Source organism: Pseudophryne corroboree, chromosome 6 (genome assembly GCF_028390025.1).
Source record: "Pseudophryne corroboree isolate aPseCor3 chromosome 6, aPseCor3.hap2, whole genome shotgun sequence".
Taxonomy (NCBI): domain Eukaryota; kingdom Metazoa; phylum Chordata; class Amphibia; order Anura; family Myobatrachidae; genus Pseudophryne; species Pseudophryne corroboree.
In genome coordinates, this window is record NC_086449.1 from 333087135 (window position 1) to 333113374 (window position 26240).

A 26240-nucleotide genomic window follows, 5' to 3' on the forward strand; every position below is an offset into this window, starting at 1 on the left:
CTCACATCAGCCTTGCCTGCTGCCCTCGGAGAAAGGGAGGTAGTACTGGTGGCAATTCACAAGCTGTACTTCCAGCAGGTGAAATCAAGGTACCCCTCCTTCAACAAGGCCGGGGTTACTATTCCAAAATGTTGTGGTACCGAAACCAGACGGTTCGATGAGACCCATTCTAAAATTGAAATCCTTGAACACTTATATACGAAGGTTCAAGTTCAAAATGGAATCGCTCAGGGCGATTATTGCAAGCCTGGAGAATTTCATGGTATCACTGGACATCAAGGATGCTTACCTGCATGTCCCTATTTACCCTCTTCACCAGGAGTACCTCAAAATTGTGGTACAGGATGGTCATTACCAATTCCAGACGTTGCCGTTGGTCTGTCCCCGGCACCAAGGGTATTTACCAAGGTAATGGCCGAAATAATTATCCCGTGCTTGGACGATCTCCTTATAAAGGCGAGGTCCAGGGAGCAGTAGTTCGTCGGAGTAGCACTATCTCGGGAAGTGCTACAACAGCACGGCTGGATTCTGAATATTCCAAAGTCGCAGCTGGTTCCTACGACGCGTCTACTGTTCCTGGGTATGGTTCTGGACACAGAACAGGATAAAAAGGGTTTCTCCCGGAGGAGAAGTCCTAGGAGTTGTCGTCTCTAGACAGAGACCTCCTAATACAAATACAGGTGTCGGTGCATCACTGCACACGAGCCCTGGGAAAGATGGTAGCTTCTTACGAAGAAATTCCATTCGCCAGGTCCCATGCAAGGATCTTCCAGTGGGATCTGTTGGACAAGTGGTCCGGGTCGCATCTTCAGATGCATCGGCGGATAACCCTGTCTCCAAGGGCCAGGGTGTCACTGTTGTGGTGGCTGCAGAGTGCTCATCTTCTAGGGGGCCGCAGATTCGGCATACAGGACTGGGTCCTGGTGACCACGGATGCTAGCCTTCGAGGCTGGGGGGCAGTCACACAGGGAAGAAACTTCCAAGGACTATGGAAAAGTCAGGAGACTTCCCTACACATAAATATTCTGGAACTAAGGGCCATTTACAATGCCCTAAGTCAGGCTAGACCCTGCTTCAACACCGGCCGGTGCTGATCTAGTCAGACAACATCACGGCGGTCGCTCATGTAAACCGACAGGGCGGCACAAGAAGCAGGATGGCGATGGCAGAAGCCACAAGGATTCTCCGATGGGCGGAAAATCATGTGTTAGCACTGTCAGCAGTGTTCATTCCCGGAGTGGACAACTGGGAAGCAGACTTTCTCAGCAGACACGACCTCCACCCGGGAGAGTGGGGACTTCATCCAGAAGTCTTCCAAATGATTGTACACCGTTGGGAAAGGCCACAGGTGGACATGATGGCGTCCCGCCTCAACAAAAAGCTACAAAGATATTGCGCCAGGTCAAGGGACCCTCAGGCGATAGCTGTGGACGCTCTGGTAACACCGTGGGTGTACCAGTCGGTGTATGTGTTCCCTTCTCTGCCTCTCTTACCCAGGGTAATGAGAATAATAAGAAGGAGAGGAGTAAGAACTATACTCATTGTTCCGGATTGGCCAAGAAGAGCTTGGTACCCAGAACTCCAAGAAATTATCTCAGAGGACCCATGGCCTCTGCCGCTCAGACAGGACCTGCTGCAGCAGGGGGCCTGTCTGTTCCAAGACGTACCGCGGCTGCGTTTGACGGCATGGCGGTTGAACGCCGGATCCTGAAAGAAAAGGGCATTCCGGAGGAAGTTATCCCTACGCTAATTAAAGCTAGGAAAGAAGTGAACGCAAACCATTATCACCGCATATGGCGGAAATATGTTGCGTGCTGTGAGGCCAGGAAGGCCCCAAAGGAGGAATTTCAGCTAGGTCGATTTCTGCACTTCCTACAGTCAGGGTGACGGCCACTTTGAAGGAGCCTGCTGATAAAAAGCAGGAGACTATCCTGAAGTCTGTATATACACACTCAGGTACTATACTGAGACCTGCATTTGCCTCAGCATAAATAGTGCTGCTGCAGCGTGGTCTGATACCCTGTCAGATAATATTAATACCCTAGACAGGGATAATATTTTGCTAACATAGAGCATATTAAAGACGTCGTCTTATATATGAAGGATGCACAGAGGGATATTTGCCGGCTGGCATCCAGAATTAATGCAATGTCCATTCTGCCAGGAGGGTATTAGAGACCCGGCAGTGGACAGGTGATGCTGCCTTTAAAAGGCACATGGAGATTCGGCCTTATAAGGGTGAGGAATTGTTTGGGGATGGTCTCTGGGACCTCGTATCCACAGCAACAGCTGGGAAAAAATTTTTTTACCTCAGGTTTCCTCACAGCCTAAGAAAGCACCGTATTTTCAGGTACAGTCCTTTCGGCTTCAGAAAAGCAAGCGGGGCAAAGGCGCTTCCTTTCTGCACAGAGACAAGGGAAGAAGGAAAAAGCTGCACCAGACAGCCAGTTCCCAGGATCAAAAATCTTCCCCCGCTTCCTCTGAGTCCACCGCATGACGCTGGGGCTCCACAGGTGGAGACAGGTGCGGTGGGGGCGCGTCTCGGGAACTTCAGGGACCAGTGGGCTTGCCCACAGGTGGATCCCTAGGTTCTGCAAGTAGTATCACAGGGATACAGGCTGGAGTTCGAGGCGACTCCCCCTCGCCGTTACCTCACATCAGCCTTGCCTGCTGCCCTCGGAGAAAGGGAGGTAGTACTGGCGGCAATTCACAAGCTGTACTTCCAGCAGGTGAAATCAAGGTACCCCTCCTTCAACAAGGCCGGGGTTACTATTCCAAAATGTTGTGGTACCGAAACCAGACGGTTCGATGAGACCCATTCTAAAATTGAAATCCTTGAACACTTATATACGAAGGTTCAAGTTCAAAATGGAATCGCTCAGGGCGATTATTGCAAGCCTGGAGAATTTCATGGTATCACTGGACATCAAGGATGCTTACCTGCATGTCCCTATTTACCCTCTTCACCAGGAGTACCTCAAAATTGTGGTACAGGATGGTCATTACCAATTCCAGACGTTGCCGTTGGTCTGTCCCCGGCACCGAGGGTATTTACCAAGGTAATGGCCGAAATAATTATCCTGTGCTTGGACGATCTCCTTATAAAGGCGAGGTCCAGGGAGCAGTAGTTCGTCGGAGTAGCACTATCTCGGGAAGTGCTACAACAGCACGGCTGGATTCTGAATATTCCAAAGTCGCAGCTGGTTCCTACGACGCGTCTACTGTTCCTGGGTATGGTTCTGGACACAGAACAGGATAAAAAGGGTTTCTCCCGGAGGAGAAGTCCTAGGAGTTGTCGTCTCTAGACAGAGACCTCCTAATACAAATACAGGTGTCGGTGCATCACTGCACGCGAGCCCTGGGAAAGATGGTAGCTTCTTACGAAGAAATTCCATTCGCCAGGTCCCATGCAAGGATCTTCCAGTGGGATCTGTTGGACAAGTGGTCCGGGTCGCATCTTCAGATGCATCGGCGGATAACCCTGTCTCCAAGGGCCAGGGTGTCACTGTTGTGGTGGCTGCAGAGTGCTCATCTTCTAGGGGGCCGCAGATTCGGCATACAGGACTGGGTCCTGGTGACCACGGATGCCAACCTTCGAGGCTGGGGGGCAGTCACACAGGGAAGAAACTTCCAAGGACTATGGAAAAGTCAGGAGACTTCCCTACACATAAATATTCTGGAACTAAGGGCCATTTACAATGCCCTAAGTCAGACTAGACCCCTGCTTCAACACCGGCCGGTGCTGATCTAGTCAGACAACATCACGGCTGTCGCTCATGTAAACCGACAGGGCGGCACAAGAAGCAGGATGGCGATGGCAGAAGCTACAAGGATTCTCCGATGGGCGGAAAATCATGTGTTAGCACTGTCAGCAGTGTTCATTCCCGGAGTAGACAACTGGGAAGCAGACTTTCTCAGCAGACACGACCTCCACCCGGGAGAGTGGGGACTTCATCCAGAAGTCTTCCAAATGATTGTACACCGTTGGGAAAGACCACAGGTGGACATGATGGCGTCCCGCCTCAACAAAAAGCTACAAAGATATTGCGCCAGGTCAAGGGACCCTCAGGCGATAGCTGTGGACGCTCTGGTAACACCGTGGGTGTACCAGTCGGTGTATGTGTTCCCTTCTCTGCCTCTCTTACCCAGGGTAATGAGAATAATAAGAAGGAGAGGAGTAAGAACTATACTCATTGTTCCGGATTGGCCAAGAAGAGCTTGGTACCCAGAACTCCAAGAAATGATCTCAGAGGACCCATGGCCTCTGCCGCTCAGACAGGACCTGCTGCAGCAGGGGGCCTGTCTGTTCCAAGACGTACCGCGGCTGCGTTTGACGGCATGGCGGTTGAACGCCGGATCCTGAAGGAAAAGGGCATTCCGGAGGAAGTTATCCCTACGCTAATTAAAGCTAGGAAAGAAGTGAACGCAAACCATTATCACCGCATATTGCGGAAATATGTTGCGTGCTGTGAGGCCAGGAAGGCCCCAAAGGAGGAATTTCAGCTAGGTCGATTTCTGCACTTCCTACAGTCAGGGTGACTATGGGCCTAAAATTGGGTTCCATTAAGGTCCAGATTTCGGCTCTATCGATTTTCTTCCAAAATAGAACTGGCTTCACTGCCTGAAGTTCAGACTTGTGTTAAGGGAGTGCTGCATAGTCAGCCCCCGTTTGTGCCTCCAGTGGCACCGTGGGATCTCAACGTGGTGTTGGATTTCCTGAAGTCGCATTGGGTTGAGCCACTTAAATCCGTGGAGCTACGATACCTCACGTGGAAAGTGGTCATGCTGTTGGCCTTGGCGTCGGCCAGGCGTGTATCAGAATTGGCGGCTTTGTCATGCAAAAGCCCTTATCTGATTTTTTATATGGATAAGGCGGCATTGAGGACTCGTTCCCAATTCCTTCCTAAGGTGGTATCAGTTTTTCATGTGAACCAACCTATTGTGGTGCCTGCGGCTACTTGGGACTAGGAGGATTCCAAGTTAATGGACGTAGTCAGGGCCCTGAAAAGTATATGTTTCCAGGATGGCTGGAGTCAGGAAAACTGACTCGCTATTTATCCTGTATGCACCCAACAAGCTGGGTGCTCCTGCTTCTAAGCAGACTATTGCTCGCTGGATCTGTAGCACGATTAAACCTGCACATTCTGCGGCTGGACTGCCGCACCCTAAATCTGTACAAGCCCATTCCACGAGGAAAGTGGGCTCTTCTTTGGCGGCTGCCCGAGGGGTCTCGGCTTTACAAATTTGCCGAGCTGTTACTTGGTCGGGTTCAAACACTTTTGCAAGAGTCTACAAGTTTGATACCCTGGCTGAGGAGGACCTAGAGTTTGCTCATTCGGTGTCCGCACATCCGCACTCTCCCGCCCGTTTGGGAGCTTTGGTATAATCCCCATGGTCCTTACGGAGTCCCAGCATCCACTTAGGACGTCAGAGAAAATAAGATTTTACTCACCGGTAAATCTATTTCTCGTAGTCCGTAGTGGATGCTGGGCGCCCATCCCAAGTGCGGATTGTCTGCAATACTTGTTTATAGTTATTGCCTAACTAAAGGGTTATTGTTGAGCCATCTGTTGAGAGGCTCAGTTATATTTCATACTGTTAACTGGGTATAGTATCACGAGTTATACGGTGTGATTGGTGTGGCTGGTATGAGTCTTACCCGGGATTCAAAATCCTTCCTTATTGTGTCAGCTCTTCCGGGCACAGTATCCTAACTGAGGTCTGGAGGAGGGTCATAGTGGGAGGAGCCAGTGCACACCAGGTAGTCCTAAAGCTTTCTTTAGTTGTGCCCAGTCTCCTGCGGAGCCGCTATTCCCCATGGTCCTTACGGAGTCCCAGCATCCACTACGGACTACGAGAAATAGATTTACCGGTGAGTAAAATCTTATTTTTCCATTTATAATAAAATATAAACTTTAGACTTGTACTATGTGTAGCTGTTGAATATATCTTAAAATGTATCTTCAGAGGATTTTGTTATATATCATTGTGATAAGTGACTGTCAACATGACAAATTATGCAAATATATATAAAAAATGTGGACTTAACATAAAATCAATCTGTCTTATGTCCACTGTAATGCTGTGTTTCTATCATGTGTGTGCAACCCTCCTTTGAACTGTTGTGGCCCTCCTTAATTTTATTCAGTTTATCTGAAAGTATAATTTCAGATTAAAGTGACAGTGTAGCCTGTACTGAGATAGTAGTTGGCTGGAACGATGATGCCCCCACTGGAAGAAATAAAGTTATTACTCCTTCTACAATGGATTTAAGATTTTCAGTATAAAACAAACAGACATTTGCATTTAATGTCTTCTCTATGTTCCCCTATGCAGCAGCGGGAGGTGATGTGGCAACTTTGTGCAGTAAAGATCACAGAGGCCATACAATATGTGGTGGAATTTGCCAAACGCATTGATGGATTCATGGAGCTGTGTCAGAATGACCAGATAGTGCTGCTGAAAGCAGGTAAAATACATAGCTGCAGATATATAAAAGTGGCGGATATTTAAAAAATAATGTAAGCTAAATTCACCACTGTCTCCATAATACCTCCTGGTATTTCTTACGCATGATTGATAATGACCCGCCTATTGCGCTTGACTCAAATGCTGCTTAAGATGGAGGGCACTTTGCTTTGATTTTATTTATTTCTACATTTGTTTATTTTACTTAACTGATATCACTTTTTCACTTGTCCATCCTTACTCTGTACGCTGCTTAACAACCTCGCTAATGTGAGCATGATTTTGGCTATTATTTCTACTTGTCAGCTGTACATTTCTATGTCTGTGGCTATGTTACCGTCTTATATTATGATCTCTGTCATTTATATGGATGCAGAGCTTGTGCTATTTATTTGTACTGGATTTGCTTTATTGTGCTGTGTTATGATTATACAATTCATATGATGATAAATAAGGTAATCTGCTGGAATGTGTAAAAGACTTACATTTACAAGTATATTAAAATGTACCTATTTGTGGACATACAGTCGGCCCTGGAATTTTACACACACATTCAGTTAATGTTGTCTCTTAAATATTTAGGCAGCACTGTCGGTGTAATGGTTAGAATTACTGCTGTTTCCTATCTAATAGACAACAAAAAAACAGACACCCAACTGACTTTTCAAACATTTGATCCCCCCCCCCCTAGAATTCTTTGTTAGATTCCATATACATGCATTATGGCTAAGCGTCCTATTCATTAAGGGTATCCATTATCTTAAGAACTTGAGCTAAATCTTTTTTTAGAATTTGGCTACCCTAAAATATGCCAAATTCTTTCAAATATCCTTGGCAACTAAACAACATTTTCTTTTTGGGGCTATGTAATTCATCGGAGCACCTAGTAATGAGCGCCATGTGTCTATTCAAAAGCTTTGCTCATTACTACCCCTTGAGTTTCTCAAGAATGGTTGCTTGTGTAATCTATACTTTGGCTTTACCTGGTTACATGTTCAAGTCTCATGACAGATCCACCTTCCAGGATAAATATAAGTTGGTCCCTGTTGTTTCAAATATAGAATTTAGACTATTAAATAAATAATGTTTAGCCATTATAAAACGTCATAGTATATGATTATCCATTATTTATTCTTTCAGAGCAATGAACATGAGTAGGTGTGAAATGTATTATACTAATACAGGAGTAGAGGAAGAGTGAGTGTCACGATTATGGTATTCACATGGCAGTTATTTTGGTGATTTTAGACAGACAGGGGTAAATGTAATTGTCTCTGAGTCTTCTTGATGATTTTAAGGGGCAGTCATTTAAAAGGCAAAACCAACTTGGTTTTGCCTTTTAAATGACGGCCTCTTTTAAAAGATTAGCAGACTCATCGGGAACTCGCAGATGCCTTCAATTTTCAGGCTATTACATTTACCCCTAGTTCTGAAATTACAATCATTGAAGGTTCAGAAGAGATCCTTGGAAAAAATAGAGACTACGATTTAGGATAACCTTTTTAATACAGGCAGAAGGTAGAGCACAGATTATCTGAATAATACACAAATCTGCATTACCAGACAATATTTAGCTATAGAAAGATGTATGACTTTCATAAGTAGTTGGACAGAAAAATAAACTATAAATGTGTTTATCACAAGTGGTGATCGAGATTCTACTTTTACAACTGTAGGAGACAAGGTGCCATCATCTATGCATTGTACATCATTTCATACCTGAAAGCAAATGTATAACAGAAAAGAAAAGGTCAAGCAAGAAAGATCTTATTTGTTCATCTGTCCAGTGCAGGCAACTTTTCTTTGTACCTTTTTAAACCTTTTTTTGCTGCATTTGGTGTTAGATAAGCAATAGTAGTATCAATGCTGTATATGTATTAAGTATGGATAAGTAGGACCTTGAGGTTCATTTTTTCTTTCTCTAGGTGCATGTTGTAATATTGTTTGTGTCTTCTCTGTTTTTAAAGGCTCCTTAGAAGTTGTTTTCATCAGAATGTGTCGTGCCTTTGATTCACAGAACAACACCGTGTATTTTGATGGCAAATATGCAGGCATGGAGGTCTTCAAAGCTCTAGGTAATGTGTGGTGACATGCAGTGTAATCATGCATGGGTCTTCTACCTCGGCCCTCTAGCTGCTGTGGAACTACACATCCCAGCATGCCCTGCCACAGCTTTGCTATATAGGTATGCTAAAATTAAAGCAGGGCATGCTGGGATGTGTAGTTCCACAGCAGCTAGAGGGCCGAGGTTGAAGACCCATGGTCATGGAAGTGAGCAATTGTATCTGAGTCTAACTCAGATGTATTTCAAAGTAAGCTAATATAAAATAACTGATTAAGGTATTTATTTAAGACCAACTAGTGAAATAAAAATAGCATGTTTAAGCCCAAAGATTAAACAGAGATACTGATTCAATTAAATCATATATTCTGCTAGTGTATCTCTAATAATGGCAACAATAAAAATAAATCTGTAACGGTGGGAAGACATCCATGGGTGAAGCTGGTTTCGTTTTCCTGCTGTACTGTTGGTGGGAACCTCTTGCGTTATTATCTACTGTAGTGATGTGCAATCATCCTGAGGATGTGAACACAATGGAACTACAGTAGGTTGGTCAGCCTTAGTTGATGAACAGGATCTCCCCTTTACATGTGGGATCCTCACGTTCTTCCCACTCACACTTGCACCAAAAGCAGTCTTTGGTGCCTGCAAAAATGTCAGTAATCGAGTTTGAATTAGTTGATATTAGATAAAGCACAGCATGTGTTTTGGGGGTAGTGTTATTCAATATCATTGTAGCTAGACAATTACTGTATGGTGGTAACATATTATAAGCAAGTTCTAACTAGTTGCTTTAGTTTTTTTATGTTTAAAATAAATAGATGATAAAAAAAAAACGGTCCTATAATTAAGATTAGTATATGAGGCTGGTTCCGAAAATAAGGTAACGAGACTCTCATTGGGTTATTTTATTTAACTCGTACATATACGTATAATCAATAGTATGGCATTGGTACACATTATTTATCCACATAATCCCAATACTTGTCTAAGCAGTTGTTCCAATGTTACTCCAAGGCATCTATCCCGTCATAGAAGAAATAATTGTCAAGCGCCTGAAGCCAGGACATGACGCTTACTGAACTTCATCATTTGGTTGTGAATCGCTTATTACTTCAGCACAGTGGCGGAACAAGCAAGCGGTGGCCCCAGGTGCGACAAAATGCTTTGGGCCCCCCCCCCCCCCCCTTCCAAGTCCACCCCAGGGGCAGTGCGCGCCGTAGGCGCGCGCAAAAATACATAGTGGCGTGGCTTCGTGGGGAAGGGGTGTGGCCACAAAATAATACCAACACAGTAGTCTCCATTATTCAAATTACGCCGCACAGTAGCACCACTACACCAGGTAGAGACCCTTTTACACCTTACAGCGAACAGATTCCTCTTTTTACACATTACAGCAGACAGCGTGCCCTTTTTACACATAACGGCAGACCGCGTGCCCTTGTTACACATTACGGCAGACAGCGTGCCCTTTTTACACATTACAGCAGACAGCGTGCCCTTGTTACACATAGCGGCAGACAGCGTGCCCTTTTTACACATTACGGCAGACCGCGTGCCCTTGTTACACATTACGGCAGACCGCGTGCCCTTGTTACACATTACGGCAGACAGCGTGCCCTTGTTACACATTACGGCAGACAGCGTCCCCATTTTTACACATTACGGCAGGCAGATTCCCCATTTTTACACATAGCAGCAGGCAGATTCCCCATTTTTACACATAGCGTCAGGCAGTCCCCCTGTTTTACACATAGCGTCAGGCAGTCCCCCTTTTTTACACATTACGGCAGGCAGATTCCCCTTTTTACACATTGCGTAGGGCAGATTACCCCTTTTTACACATAGCGGTAGGCAGTCCCCCATTTTTACACATTGCGGCAGGCTGATTCCCCCTTTTTACACATTGCGGCAGGCAGTCCCCCCTTTTTACACATTGCGGCAGGCAGTCCCCCCTTTTTACACATTGCGGCAGGCAATCCCCCCTTTTTACACATTGCGGCAGGCAGTCCCCCCTTTTTACACATTGCTGCAGGCAGTCCCCCCTTTTTACACATTGCGGCAGGTATGCCCCCCTTTTTACACATTGCGGCATGTAGTCCCCCCTTTTTACACAGTGCAGCAGGTAGTCCCCCATTTTTACACAGTGCGGCAGGTAGTCCCCCATTTTTACACATTGCGGCAGGCAGGCACAAGAAAGAAGGAAAGAAAGAAGGAAAGAAAGAAAGAAAGAAGAATTATATTTACCCTCTCCGCTGGCTCAGGCTCCTCGGTGCAGCGTCAGAGACGATTCCCGGGCTGGAGAGAAGGAGGAGGAGGGAGGCTGAGAAGGGAGCCGCAGCAGCGCTGTGTTACTGGTGGAGGCGCTGCTGCTGCTGCCCCTCTGCTTCCCTATAGGCTGTTCTCGGAAGACAGCCTATAGGGAAGCAGAGGGGCAGCAGCAGCAGCGCCTCCACCAGTAACAAAGCGCTGCTGCGGCTCCCTTCTCAGCCTCCCTCCTCCTCCTTCCCCCGTCTGTAGTACCGCTGCTCCTCTCCTCTCCTCTCTTCGCCGGGCGGCTGTGCGCTGCGGGCAGCGGTTACCCGCAGCGCACAGCGGCATGTAATGAGTCAGTTTGACTCATTACATGCTTGGGCCCCTGGACAGAGGCGGGCCCCAGTGCAGTGCACTGCCTGCACTGCCGGTAGTTCCGCCTCTGCTTCAGCAATCTCACTAACTTGAATGCGTCTGTCCTCCAGAATCAGACTTTCAGTGCGGCACAAATTGTCATCTGTGGTTGATGTGCTTGTTCGATTGGATCACTACTTATCGTCTGTCCTGCTGTTATAGGCAGTGCACCAAACCCAAACCTGTTTCCATGACATGACATTATCACTGTACACCTAGACAAGTTGGCAATTAATTTTAGCTGCTGATGTGCCCATTAGACGCAGAAATCTGATCACACTCCACACCTCAATGTCTGAGCAGCTTTCCGCCAGCCCCGCCCTTATAACTGATGTCAGGACATTATGACTGATATGACGCACAGTGTAATGGCCGTGAGGGGAAGCAGTGGTCTACCAGATCTGGCCTTGCGAGAGATTAGAATGAAATAGAGAACATAACCTACGTGAGAGCTCTTGCTACCTTACTTATTGAACCACCCTCATTTTCGGCAACCTTCCCTCTAGTCACATGACATTATTGTACGCAACTCTTATTTTATGATATAGCAATGTAATAATTACTTTTATTAAGAAAGGTTTTTGGTTTTACAAAAATCCTAACATTTAAATTAGAGAGTTTTCGGATTTACCCGGATATACATGGATCTCAAATCTTAATGGCTATCTGGCCGTCACGTGTTTTGTATAGCCAATAAGAAAAACCCGGATAAATCCAAAGTTATGCTAATTTAGCTTAATTACCCAGTAAATCCGAACCCGCACAATCGCACATCTCTAATTTAAATACAATTTTGACATAAATATGCCCTTTATTTTATAGAGAGCACAACCGTGTTTATAGCAAAGTTGCCTAACTATTGAAAATCAAATCACTGGCAGCAATAGGCTTACAGTGCAAGCTAGTTACAGATTCAACTGCTGCTTGAAACGTTCCACAAAAATAAAGTGACATTTTTTTTACATTTAAAAAATTGTCATGTTTCTTTCTACAAAATGTATACAGTGTGCTATTTGTACATTCATTTTCTACGTCTATAAATAATTGTTAACTTTAGGGCAGTTTTCTTAAGCTCAACTCTCCATCATCCCCAACAGGTCACGTTGTGTGGATTTCTGTCTGACATGGGTTGAATACTTACTGACCCAGCAAAATAGATGGATTGAGTAACTCACCTGTGCATGATGTGGTGCTTGATGAGTGGGGTAGAAAACCTCTGCTTTACAAAAATGTTAAGACCTCTGTACTAATTTTATATGACATATTTCTGTGTGTATGGATGTATCTATATTTGTATGTTTATATAGATTATACAGCAGGATATTGGGGTTAGTTCAATGAAATGGTTCAGTGTACTATGTTGTTACTAATGACAACCAATATGAGAATTCTACCATATTGTACTACTACTAGTAGTACAGTTAAGAAAGTTAAAATGAAAATGTACTTGTTTATGTGTATATCTTTATTATTATCCTTGTGTTAATAAATAAGTAAATTGGATGTGTAACCCAATTAACATTATTTGTAAGTGGTTTCTTTACAATAAGAATGCCACTTGCTGATCCTTAGTGTAAGAATGCCACTTGTTATTCTTACAGTAAGAATGTCAGTTGGTGTTATTTACAGTTAAGGTGGGTACACACTAGCCGATATATCGGCCGATCTATTGAACGGCCAATATATCGCGAGTCCGTCGGCCAGTGTGTACGGGCGATATGTCTGTGAACTGTCATTCACAGACATTGCGTCGGCCCCGCAGCACAGCCGACGGCCAATATATCTACCGATATATTGGCACATCGCTGTGTGTGTACGGGTGACCAGCCGGCCGCCCGTACACATGCTGCGCCAGCAGGCGGTGATTGACAGCTGAACTGGACGGGCGTGTGTACATGCCCGCCCAGTTCATGACGTCAGTCCCAGACGAATCGGGTAGTGTGTATGCACAGCACACTGCCCAATCCGTCCATAGATATATCTGCAGATCAGTTGATCTGCAGATATATCTATCAGTGTGTACCCACCTTAAGAATGCCAGTTGGTGTTATTTACAGTGAGAATCCCGCTTGTTGATCTTTATGGTAAGAATGCCGCTTGTTGATCTTTATGGTAAGAATGCCACTTGTTAAATAGGTTTCCACATTTCAGTTGTGTAATTTTTTCTTTATAACTTTTATTGTCTGAAATCTCTATTCTTCTCACCACTCTAGGTTGTGAAGACTTCATGAGCTTTGTGTTTGAGTTTGAGAAGAGTTTATGTTCTCTGCACTTGACGGAAGATGAGATTGCTCTATTCTCAGCCTTTGTGCTCATGTCAGGAGGTAAGTTACAGTATAACTCCTCCCCTGTATATATCATGGTAAGTATGTGTGCTCGGTGGGCAGCCACCTAAAGTAGGATGTGTGATGTACTTTCTGTTTTTAAGAAAGTTAAAAATTGATTTATCTGCTGCAACCTGACTGCAATACATTTACATGCATTAACCCATGCTCCGTTTTCACATACTGTAGTAATGCTGTACCTATTACCAAGTGATGGCTTGCCCTGCTGAAGTGTAATAGCAGCCATGTTTTCTATCAGTGGAAAACGTGCAAGCTGTTATATACAGCTGTAGGTCAGAAGTGACTTGCTACCCCTACTCTGGGCTAGTAGTGTTGCCAGGCTTTGAAGTGAGCAAAGCAAGGGTAAAAATAGGCGCTGTAGTGGGGGTATGGCCATCCCCTCCACAGCCTGGAAAAAGGACTAAAAGCAGCACGCAGTGGAAACACCTTCCTGTGTGCAGTAGGATAATAGCTCCCAACCACCCATGACAAACGTTGTCCGTATCCCAGTGTAGACACTACTCTGCCACTACTTTTACTATACTCAGCAAAAATGATTGAAAAATCGATAACTGGGCTCATCTGGCATCTTTAAATGGTGGTGGACACAGTTACACTTGTGTTTGCCCTGTTGCATTTGAGCGGTAGGAACCAGCACTAGTTTTGCTGATCATTGAGCAGAAGAGAAGTAAAAAAAGTGCGTTACAGTTGGACATTGGGTTGTGAAAGCAGATGTGAGAAACAGGAAGGGGAAACATGGCATGGTGGGACAACGAGAGACAGATAAACATATGGAAGGACAGAGACCCACATGGGGAGACAGACGACATATGTACATGGAAAATATATGTATTACCGGCAGACGTGATGCCGGCTGTCAGTATACCCACAGCGGCATCCCATCTGTCAGAATCCCGGTGGCGAGTCCCCCCGCGGTCCCGCTGTGCTGGCTAGGCTTCGGGACCAGATGCTTGCTTCTATCGCCACAGGTTATATTCCCACTTGTTGGTGGCATCGACCCACCAGCCGAGTGTGAATACCCGGATGTGGTCGGGATTCAAGCTGTAGGTATTTCACCAGCTGTCGGGATTTCAGCCGGTATTTTGACTGCATCCTGTATACATACAGATAGACTGTTATATATAGAGGGTGGGGACAGATACACAAAGTTGCTGACAGATGCAGGGGGTGCAGAGACACAGACAGGCACTAGGACAAATACAACATTGTATCAGTGTCTTCATATGAGCATGCATGTATAGTTACATGTATAGTTACATATAAACATGCTATTCTCATCAAACAACATTTATATGTTCTTAGTGATTGAATGATGACTTGCAGATTTAAATTCAAATATAAAAATAGCTATTTTGCCAAGCACTCAAGCATGCAAAGATTTTCCGCACAGAAAATGTGGGCAGTATTATTCAGCTGCATTATTTAAACCTACATATCTACTTCTGATCTGTGTTGTAAAGCAATTGTCAGGCAGTCGTATAACTATGCACGTTCCTCATATAATGATTTGTGATACCTGTTCTCTGAATACACACACTTGTAGACACAGGTACGAGGCCCACCACATATACACTGCAACAGAGAGGAGGATGGAGCGGGTACTACAGATGTAGCCGCTGTCATCTATCCTGCAGCACGGATGCATGGGCACATGTGACTTACTATGCCGGGCTGCCACTATACGCAGCCCCATGCATTCCTAAGGACATGGGCATGTGCATCACAAACGTGGGCACACTAGCCACGCCAGCTTTGCAGCGACTAGGACACACAGCGACAAAGCTGAGCATGGCTACATCTGTATTTACACAGGCCGCTGTAGGGACCGGGGCCAGCAATGAAAGGGAAGAATGCCCCATCCTTGCCATGTGCTGCCCCATCCTTGGCATATGCCATCGTTAAGCAGCAGCAAGCATAGTAGTCTCCTGTTATATCTCTATACTGTCACCAATGTTTTATCTTTTCACAGTATTAAAAATAAACAAGCTACTAAAACTATGCCAATCCTTATCTTTTTTTATTTGCAATATCTGTTAATTTGTCCAGATCGGTCATGGTTACAGGAGAAGATAAAGATTGAGAAACTCCAGCAGAAAATCCAACTCGCACTGCAGCATGTTCTCCAGAAGAACCATCGTGAGGATGGGATCCTAACAAAGGTATGGTAGCTCCCTTTCAGTGACAAGTAAAGAGCTGCTTGGTGACTTAACTCTATAATGTATGTGTTTCATCTGTGTTAGAAGTCGTCGCTTCTTTCCTGTGGTTGGAAAGACGATGTAAAGGCTCACACAGTGACGTGGCAGCCGAATAGGGTATTCGATACTTTAGGCTGAAAGTTGCAAACTAAGAGCCAAAACTAGAGCCCTGATCCCAATCCACATTTGTTGGGACTGATGGCAGATGAAGTCGGATGGTGTGTGTCTTCACTGTCTGACTGTGCTGATGGTGTCCTGTAAAATGTAGACATTCAGCTTTAGCTCTGAATGGCCACTTCATTCAGAGCTCACTGTATATTCACGTCTAGGCATACATATTATATACATTACGGACCTGATACTGAGTACATAACAGTTGTGTGGCCCAGATATACACCTGAAAGTATGACTGCAAAATTGCAGCCTAATGTGTGTATTATGAGTTGCAGAACTCTTAAGATATGGTCAACGGAAAATACTGTGTAAGTACGGTTATTGGACTCAGGGTCGACAGTGTCTAGGTCAACACCTATTGGTCGACAATGGGTAGGTCAACACTAGAAATAGATCGACACGGCCATTAGGTCGACATGAACAAGGTTGACATGAATTTTTCATGTTTATTTTGGTGTCATTTTCTTCGGAAAGTGACGGGGAACCTCAATTAGTGCATCGTGTCCCCTCGCATGGCTCGCCGTGCTTCGGGCAAGGTGCCTCGCTCTGCTACTGCTGCGCTCGGCACAGGTTACCGTTCCCAATCGTAGTCCACGTGGATCGTAAAGTATGAAAAAATTCCAAAAGGAGAAAACATTTTTGAAAAACTCATGTCGACCTTTTTGCCTGTCGACCTTGTTCACGTCAACCTAATGGCGGGGTCAACCTATTTCTAGTGTCGACCAATGAGTGTCGACCTAAATGGTGTCGACCCAGAGTCCGGATATCGTAAGTACGGGTCTGCACTAAGATAAGCGTTAAGTGTATATTGATGCGGTCTCAGTAAATATGCTCAGCCATCATCATCATGAGCTTGGTAATGATTATTGGCATGTAAGTAAGAAGTAATAAACATAATGCACTTGGGTGGGCTGCAGTATTTTCTGACCACTTACATTGTAGCCTATCTGGCACACCTTTGTTCCCACATCTAATCTCAGTGGCACTTTCATTGACATTGTGGGCCAGTATATACATTTATTTGCAATTTCTGTTTAGCCCTATGTATTGAACAGGTATCATTGTAGTGAGAACATCTGTGAATGACATATGTGTGCAAGGCTCATAATAAACTGGTAATGGAAACAATACATCTGCATGAGTTTTATATGAAGCTAGGCTGTATCTTAGTGCCACTGAGCTGCTTCTTATGTGGTATCTTTACACTTCTCTATAAATAAAATTGCTGATGTTGTTCCTTTTACATTGAAAGCCTTTTTTTTTTTTTCCAGTTAATATGCAAAGTCTCCACCTTGCGTGCATTGTGTGGGCGTCATGCTGAGAAACTTATGGCATTTAAAGCAATATATCCAGACATTGTGAGACATCACTTCCCTCCCCTCTACAAAGAACTCTTTACCTCTGAATACGAGCCAGCCATGCAACTGGAGGGATAGAACAGCCTGATGTTGACATCTGGAATACACAACACCGTCATGAAAATCTAGCTGTACACACCCATGTGTATGTGTACATGGGAAAGAGGAACCAAGACACTTTACGCAAACCTGGGAGCTGGAGGAGAGTTAGAGGGGTGACATGCACAGACATTTGTCCTTGATCTCTCACCCACCCAGGGTTATTGTTTACAAGAGGTAAAGGAGAGAGTTTAAGGACCAATCACAGGGCAGGCTGGTAAGAGAACCACACCTGCATTTTTAACCATGAGACTTCTGAGGTCTCTAGCAATACAAGCAAAATAATATTTATATATAAATATATGTATTACAGGGTACGTGGGCATGAACATTTATATGGCTAAAGAGATATTGTTTAAAGTGTAGGGGCCGGATGTAGCTTATTCGGTCTGTTTTAATATGGCACTTTTTTGTTTTGCACCTTTTTATTAATTCCTACTGCTCTATTTTCCCTTTGTTTAGTGAAATGTGTGTTTATTTGTTTGTTTAGTTTTTTTTGTACTTTTGGTGTGCACATCAGGAATTTGGTTAGTGAACAAAGCAATAGATTTTTGAGAGGGTGTTTGGGCGGTCACTGCTGCTGTTTTTTGAGTGATTGGGTTGGCTGGTCCAGTTAAGCTGTTTACGATTCCCATAAGGTATGGTACTGACTGGGTTTAAATTGGTCATAGCCATGGGAAGTGTGATCAGCCAGGTGTTTGGATGAATGAAGATGTGTGCCACACTGCAGTGGGATGGACAAAACACATTTGCTATTGCTTCATTCTGTTCCATTGTGTCATCTAACATGGTAAAGCCAGTCCCTTTTTGGAGTACCGCCCACTATATTTGTGAATTAGGTCAACGTTTGTCACAAATACTTTGTTTTTCATACAAAACCTGTGCAATACTTACTGCCTAAAATCCACTATCTGCAATTAGGCTAATAAAAAATGTCATTAAGCGCATACAACATCAGGAAGGAGGCGGTCTGAATACTGACACCGGCATACCGACAGGGGTGCTGGTGCAAAGTAACCCTAATCCTAACCCTCCCTCCCTCCCTGCAGCCTAACCCTAAACCCCCTACATTACAGCCTAACACTAACCCTCCCTCCCTGCAGCCTAACCCAAATCCCCCCCTTCCCCCTTGCAGCCTAACCCTCCCTCTTTGCAGCCTAACCGTAATCCTCCCACCACCCCCTGCAGCCTAACCCTTCCGGCATACTTATGTCTGGGATTTTGGCTGTCAGGATTCCAGGGATGGCATTCTGCCAGCTGTTGGGATTCTGGCTCTGGTATTCTGACCACCAGGATCCCGTACGCCGGGATGTCCGTAATAGCTTAACAAAGATCTATACAATGCAATATATGGTGGTTCACATAGAGATATAAATGGTAAATAGTGCTTACAATCTAAAACTTTTGAGGAAGCCATTTTTTCCAGTATTCAGAATACTCAGTCTAACTGTGCAATTGTTTACCCAAGCATCATTATTCCAGCATTGGTTGAGTCAGTATCAGCAACACTCAGCACTTACTATATAACTGGATCCCAGGCATAGAGATATAACACGCTGTGCAGCTGGTTCAGCCAGAGCCACGTTACATCTCTGTCACTAGAGATTCTGGACAAACAGGATGGCGGTAACAAGCCATGGTCGAAATAACCCCTAGTCTTCATGCGCATGACTGACCAAAGCGGGAAAATTACTTTATTTCAACTAAAGGCAAAGACTTTCTTCTAAAACATATACAGTATATATTGTATGTCCATGTACACAGAATTCAGACATGCTTTATACTATTTTTAGTATTACGGACTTGTCATTTGCCAGGTTGCTAGCGGGATTCTTCCTTCTCTCTCCCATCTTTTATCCTGTCTCTCTCTTCCCTTGTCACAGGTCCTCTCTCTCTCTGCCTCTCCCCTCTTTCTCTGCCTCACCTCTATATCATCTCTCTCTCCTTTGCCACCCTTGCCTCTTTTATGAGCCTGAGGCTCCAGGCTTCCATTCTGAGACTCTTGTCAGGATGTCGGCCTTCTAATGCTTTGAGCAATGAAGGAAGGAAGCTAACAACATTGTTCGGCAATAGCAGTGGCATTTGGAGCCGTGAGCAGGGGGAGAACGCCACTATCCGGCTCCACTGCCTAGATCAATGGGCTGTCAGAATTATATTATACTTCTTTTTCTCAACTGTGTGGCCAATGGTTATCATTCTTGTCGGATCTAACATTGTGAGCATATGGTGATAGTTCTAGTGCTGGCTAATAGAAGCTACCACCATATTAACCTGCTTGCCTCATTCCAGTTTCTCATATGGATTATAATGCCTACACAATCTTTATTTGTTCTGTGTTCACATCTTCTTTTATTGTTCAAAGAGCTTGTCATATTTTCATTGTAGAAAAGAGCACTGTACTTTAGAAATGAGAAACATGGCTCGGTCCCTGAATTTTATGCAGTCTCTATGCTCAGTAGAATAATGGAAGACAACAATAATAACAGTGCATGATGTTTAAAAGCAATAATCCTCCATCTTGTGTGAAATTACCTTTTGGGCATAGAACAGACTGGACCTTAATCATTATCCCCTTTGTGTATCAAGGCATATACAACCTCTCTGGCCTCAGGACATGCCTCTACAGACTAGGTCAAAGTGTAAATGGCAAGCCCGACCTCCTTACATTTTACAACCAATATATAAATCACTAGACTTGAGACCTCCCGTTGGATAACCAACTGGACACATTTACATTATACAGGTTTTAGTTGATTGCAGCCCATTGGTGGTGTATCAATAAAACATGCCAGGTATGTGGTGCAAACGTGGACCTCCATCATACTGCTCACCCTGAACCCATTATATGGCACCATTTTTCCAGTGATTTCTTCAGAAATATGATGTTTAAAGAAATGACCCAAAATATTCTGCATGCAAAATATTCAGCTGGCAGCTATTGCTGGAAATATGGTTTGTGCCCAGATGGCACAAAGTATGAGTATTCAGTGCATGTATCTGCCCATGAAGAGTGCCCCTCGGAAATTGCTCCGATGTTCAGATGCCACAGTTTTAGACAGTTGTACCTGCGTTTAATTAGGGGGAGACCATGTGTAATCTATATGTGCTAGTAATTAAGGAGATGGGTTGGTAACTCTGCTTCTGAGTTAGTGTAAAGTCAAGCAGCATTCTATATCCCAAGTACTGACTTAATTTACTCCCACAACTGCACTTTTATCTCCTGCTTTCTTCTTTGCTTGCCTTCTGCATAGATGCTGGATACCAGGGAATAACAATGTTAGTCATTTTGCATAATTTCCTTTATTTGCAAACAATTAAACCCGCTGTCTGGCCCAATTTAGATGACTGAATTAGAGATTTATTTTCTTTGAATATAATTCCACTTCACACAAGAAGACACAAAATAAAAAAGGAGATATATAAAAGGAAAATACATGCTAACTTTAAATACACTTTGTGGCAGAAAATATGCACTATATTTACCTGAGAAAATAAATGGGTATTCTGTACTGATTCCAGTAGAGGGAGCAGCCGCTAACTCAGGGGTGGGCAATTATTTCAGATGGGGGTCCACCAAACACTTTCCAGTGAATATTGGAGGGCTGCACCCCCCCCCCCCCCCCCCCATTATGGAACAGATGTACTAAGACTTTCGCATATTTATAATGGGGACAGGCAAAAATAAATATAAATGTATAAAAACCACTATAAGCCAGTAATTAAAAAAACAAAAAAAACAAAACCGTGCTGAAAACAAAGAAACAGCATCCAGTATTATACTGTTATCAATAACAGTATCAGCTCCTCTCTCTGCCTGGACAGTTCCCATGCTCCCTGGGCAAAGTTACCAGCCCCCCCCCCCCCCCCTCCTCCCCTTCCTTCTCCCACCCATGCTCCCTGGGCAAAGTTGCAAGCCCACCCCCTCCCACCCATGCTCCCTGGGCAAAGTTACTAGCCCCCCCCCCTTCCTCCCATGCTCCCTGGGCAAAGTTATTAATAGAACTAGTGCCACCTGTTCCGCTGTGTATTCAAACTTTCCCTCCTTCTTGCTGTGTGCTGTGCTGCCCGCATCCACGATCTGGTCCGCCCCCAACACTGCCCACTGCACCACCCTCCTGTTGTAATACTGGCAGGCTGACGTGACGCATCACGTGAGACCCGCGACCAGGATTTCCTCAGCGGCTTCGGCAGCTTCAGAGGTACTGTACTGTACTGGGCAGGATCAGTTTGCGGGACGTATTTTGCCCACCCCTACGCTAATTAGCAATAGATCAGAGGTGCAGAGTCTGTAGGCTGGGATTCCAGCCACAATCCTTTTTTGAGGTTCCCGTAAGGACAGATATGCAATGCATTTTATTGGGCCTAGCTATCTCCTCTGGGGTCTTACTACCATTAGGCCCCCAGATTATAAAAGGCTGAGCTCCTTTGTATTAGATAACCTGTGACTCTCCATCTCTTAAACTACAAATCCCATTATGGCCTGGCTGTCAGGGACTTGTATTGCCACAAAACCTGGAGAGCCACGGTTGGATACCTCTGCCTTGGACAATGTTGCTAGCAACTTGATGGTATATTAATTTTATGTCATTCAGATCCCTCTGTAAAAGTGTTTGTTTTGCATCCTCATTTTATTTGGTGACACAATGGCACTGAACGTACTCATGTCTTCTGTGTTAATTGTCCAGTCCCAATAAGCTATGTCCAGTTCAGTTTTGCAGGTGTGTGTCTGTCTGTGTGTATGTTTTGGCTGCTTTAAGTGTTAAGATGTGTATAATTAAAGTGGGAGTGGGATACAATGACAATATTTAATACAAAGTCTGGACCACTTTAGAAAGCATAATAATTGAAAAAGTCTATTTTTTTAACCCTTGTATAAATATTTAAAGGCACTTGAACTATTCCTGCAATAAAAATGTGATTTGTTTAGCGGTCATAATGATAAACAGATTTTTTTGTAATGTGAAAAAAGTTACAAACTAAATGATTATTGTAAAAATTTTATAAGGAAGAAAAACAAACATTCAAAGGTAAAATTTGTATTTTCAAGAAATGTCTCTGGATAAAAAAAAAAAAAAAAAAAAGCAAAAAAGTTACAAAAAAAGTGTTTCATTTTCTTAACTGTGCCATAGCCAAAATGTCACCTAGTTGTATGCAGACATTGTTATAATGGCGTTAATATTTTGGGTTGATATGCTGTAATGGGTATGCTGCAATTAATAAAAGGACTGAGTGTAAACAAATTTAACTACATCAGTTATAAAGGTCTGGAAACGGTTATCCAAAATGCTTGGGACTTGGGGTTTTCTGGATAAAGGGGTTTTCCATTATGGGAACTAAAATGCTTAAAACATCCTAACTTTTAGCAGAGCTCCTCGCAGTGACTTCAGGAGGCACTTGCTGATTTTGCCTGCATGTAGGACATTAACGCCAAACCGCAGCACTTTACTGGATAAAAGACCCCAGACCTACCTATGTGTAAGCAGACAGACCAAACTTTATGAAGAATCTGAAATCCCTCTGTAAATAAAGTTTTCAACACTCCCAAACAATAATTTTGGGGAAGAGGGGTGGTGGCTAACATGAACGTTCTCCCATACTGACATCCGAGATAGGGTGGGCTGACCCCATAGTGTTGGCCAAAGGTAGGAATTTAATGTGCGGGAAATATAATTTTTATTTTAAGCAGTTCTGAGTGGAGTTTGTATTTTAACATGAGTCCTATCCACTCAGGTTTTTATAAATTGGTCACACTCATCCTTTATATATATTGCTGCATGTTCATTGTGCATTACCTGTTATCTTATGATTTGTATTTGCTTTAGAACATTCCATAGATCTTTCTGTAATTGTTTATGAATGACCAGTTTGTTTGCACTTTCCCCCCATTCCTTCTAATGTGCAATATGTATATAGAAAATGTAAAATATATAAATACACCTTGCTCCCTCAGGGAATTACTTATCCATCTCATTAGGCTGTCAGAAACGGGCAGTTATATATTCCTGCAATTAAACTTCTTTGCAAAGGGAAATATGTTCATTATCCCCAATGCACCCCTGAAAGCTCCACTCAGAGTAGTATGTTTTGCCAGTGCTTACAGACTCGTATCTTTTTCTTTTTTTGAAGGCCAATTTTCATATTACCAAAACTAATTACCCCACTATATAAAGTAGAAGTGGAATTTGGAAGAGAAGTTGAGGCCATCCTTGTGCTTGTACAGTGTATTCCTGATTGCAGTCTACCAGTCCTTTGTAATGACCCTTGCTTGTAATACTGGATAGGATGGCTACCTCTGTAATGACTACTATTCTTTACATCATTTTGGTGCCAGAGGGGATTTCTCTGCCATGCTTCTTATTGTACATATATATATATATATATATTGAGGTGGAAGTTATTTGCATTGATTTAGCTACACTATAATAAAATAAAGGTACTAGAATTTGTAAACCTAAGAGAACATTCTCCTCTGTTGTATGGCATCAATACAATTAGCAAGTGTCCCTTCTGATACAAACTGGTTATCCTCATTGCAATTCATCCATCTGTCCTTTACAAATCTGTATATTAACAGCTTCCGTAGTCCGGATGATCTCACAATGTTTGATACTATTATGTGTACTTGCTACGTAGCTGATAATCCAGTAACCTATTCATGAGTTATTAGAAACTCAGAGGGGCGCCTTGCAGTTGCCTGTATTGGGCTTACCCTGTCCCTGCATCCTTACCTCAAATACAGATTTAATTCTTGCAAGCTCCTGAAACTATATAAATATTTGAATAATATTTATTGGTTTGTACATGTACTTCTGCAACATTTTATAAATATCTTAATTGTTCTAGCTCCCTCTTTATTTTTTTCACAGTCTTTTATAACAGTCAGACATACAGTAGTTATCTATTATCATAGCCCTTGATTATGTCAAGGTTCTGCTCTGCATCAGATGCATTTACATCCAAAACCCAATCTGTGTTTAGCCAACGGCTAAATTCTATTATGCTGGCAGTATTTCTTGAAAACATCCAAAATGTAAGTAGGAGACTCAGAATGAAATGGAACACACTTGCAGGTGGTTCTGGAGCTCTGGGTAACATTCACTACGATTCACTACGAGGTGAATGCAGTAGGAATAGATCTAAAAATATCAATGTATTAATTGCTAGAAGGACACAGCACTGTCAGTACCATTGTACTGAATGTAAATGCTGGAGAGACTTTGGATGCAGCAGGCTAGATATTTGGGGCTGTTTTGCTTTACCATTGGAGATTTGCTACTGCTGTGTTTATCTCCTCGGTACCCTGACATATGTTGGAATTTCCAATATCATTTTAGTCTCACAGCATAAAACTTATAATATACTAACTTTGAACACAAGCAAGGGTATGGTAGTAGGTACATCTCATATATAGTTTGGAGCTTATTAGAACTTAATCTGTTCTATATGAATCCTTGATTTTGAGAGATGCAGGTTTCCTATGCAAATGAGTCCTATCTAATGCTATATAATAATGTTACCGTATGCCTTTAAGAACATAAATGGCAGATATCGTGAAAGCAATGGTGGGCATCTGGTGGTATTGGGGTTGCCTGTGCTCCTCTTGACCAGTGCAAATGCCTCTTTTTGATACGACTAGCAATTTTGAGATCACAGAATGCACCGTGCATTTACATACTTTATGAAGCAGATTATGAGTGATTGTACTGTATAGTATTTCTCACCAGCTTCACAACCTGATATAAGTTAACATACAGCTTGGTCCAAATGAAACCTTAACGCTGCTTCTCTAACAGTCTGACCTCGCAATTTAATCTGATGTTTCTGTGAAAAGTTATAGTCTTTGTGAGGCCCCCGAAATATGGGGTTGTCCTCTGAGAAAAATAAACTTTTTCAGCTGCATAACAAGTATAGTAAGTACAATGTCAAACATCTGAGGTTCTATCATGGCATTTAAACAAAGGAGGAGGAATGAGTGCTCACATAGATCACCTGAATTCTGGACAGAGTCTAGAACTATACTCCCAAATTTTTTTTTATTTCTGGATTTTGCAGTTATGAGGCACAGACAGGAGACCACTAGGTATTAGGAATATCCAGTATTTCAATAAATGCCCCTGATTCTGAATTTCCCCCTTCTGACTGGAATGTAGCACCCTCTCATGAAGCCACTGAAATGTACTGACAATTAGCAGTGTTAATGTTTTAACTAGTTATGTTTTATTGTTAAACCTTTTTTTTGTTCTTTGTTTTTGCCAGTTTTATTTCCGCATTTAAAATCTATTTCTGTCTGAAAATATATCTATATAAATATGGAGAAATAAATCCACTCTGAGAGGTTATTCAGCCATAAAGAACTGAATGTCGAAGCAATAAACCTACATTGTCTTTATCTTTTGAAATACATCGGCATGTTCAAATCTGTTTTGCTGTTTAATTTTTGCTTTGTGTTGCTACAAAATTACTGTTTGGTCTTCTAAATCAGATTATTTTAGTTTTATGAAAAATGTTGTTGCTTGTTATGCTTGTTATATTTGTAATATAGATTTTTATCTTCAAAAATGTTTTTACTGAAACTCGATAAAGAGATACAGAAGAAGATAATCCGATAAGGTGGAAGTGGCATAATTAAGGAGTACGGCCAATTTTGACTTTTCCCTTGAACTCCCCGGAGCCCAGAACCACCGATGCTGAATATACATACGGTGCAATTTTGGCTATGTACAATTTTGACTATACTAGAAAGTAGATTGTACACTTTCTAGTCAAAATTGTCTATTTTTTTTCTTGCAAAACCGACCCCGCGGGAGCGTGCATCGACATCGCAAGCTGTATACACACCGTTGTGATATGTATAATGGCCCAAATGTATTAA

At 43.2% G+C, this 26240-nt stretch overlaps 1 protein-coding gene across 2 annotated transcripts in view; it reads left to right on the plus strand.

Moving 5' to 3' along the window:
* The window catches only part of LOC134932198 (nuclear receptor ROR-alpha), a 744021-nt gene extending 718279 nt beyond the window's left edge, over window positions 1-25742 (plus strand). For both annotated transcript variants that reach the window (XM_063926394.1, XM_063926395.1), the window contains 5 exons: window positions 6337-6469; window positions 8436-8543; window positions 13411-13521; window positions 15589-15701; window positions 17183-25742. In XM_063926394.1, the coding sequence (XP_063782464.1) occupies window positions 6337-6469; window positions 8436-8543; window positions 13411-13521; window positions 15589-15701; window positions 17183-17347 (630 nt within the window). In that variant the 3' untranslated portion in view covers window positions 17348-25742. The remainder of the gene's footprint in view (window positions 1-6336; window positions 6470-8435; window positions 8544-13410; window positions 13522-15588; window positions 15702-17182) is intronic.
* The last annotated feature ends 498 nt before the right edge of the window (window positions 25743-26240 follow it).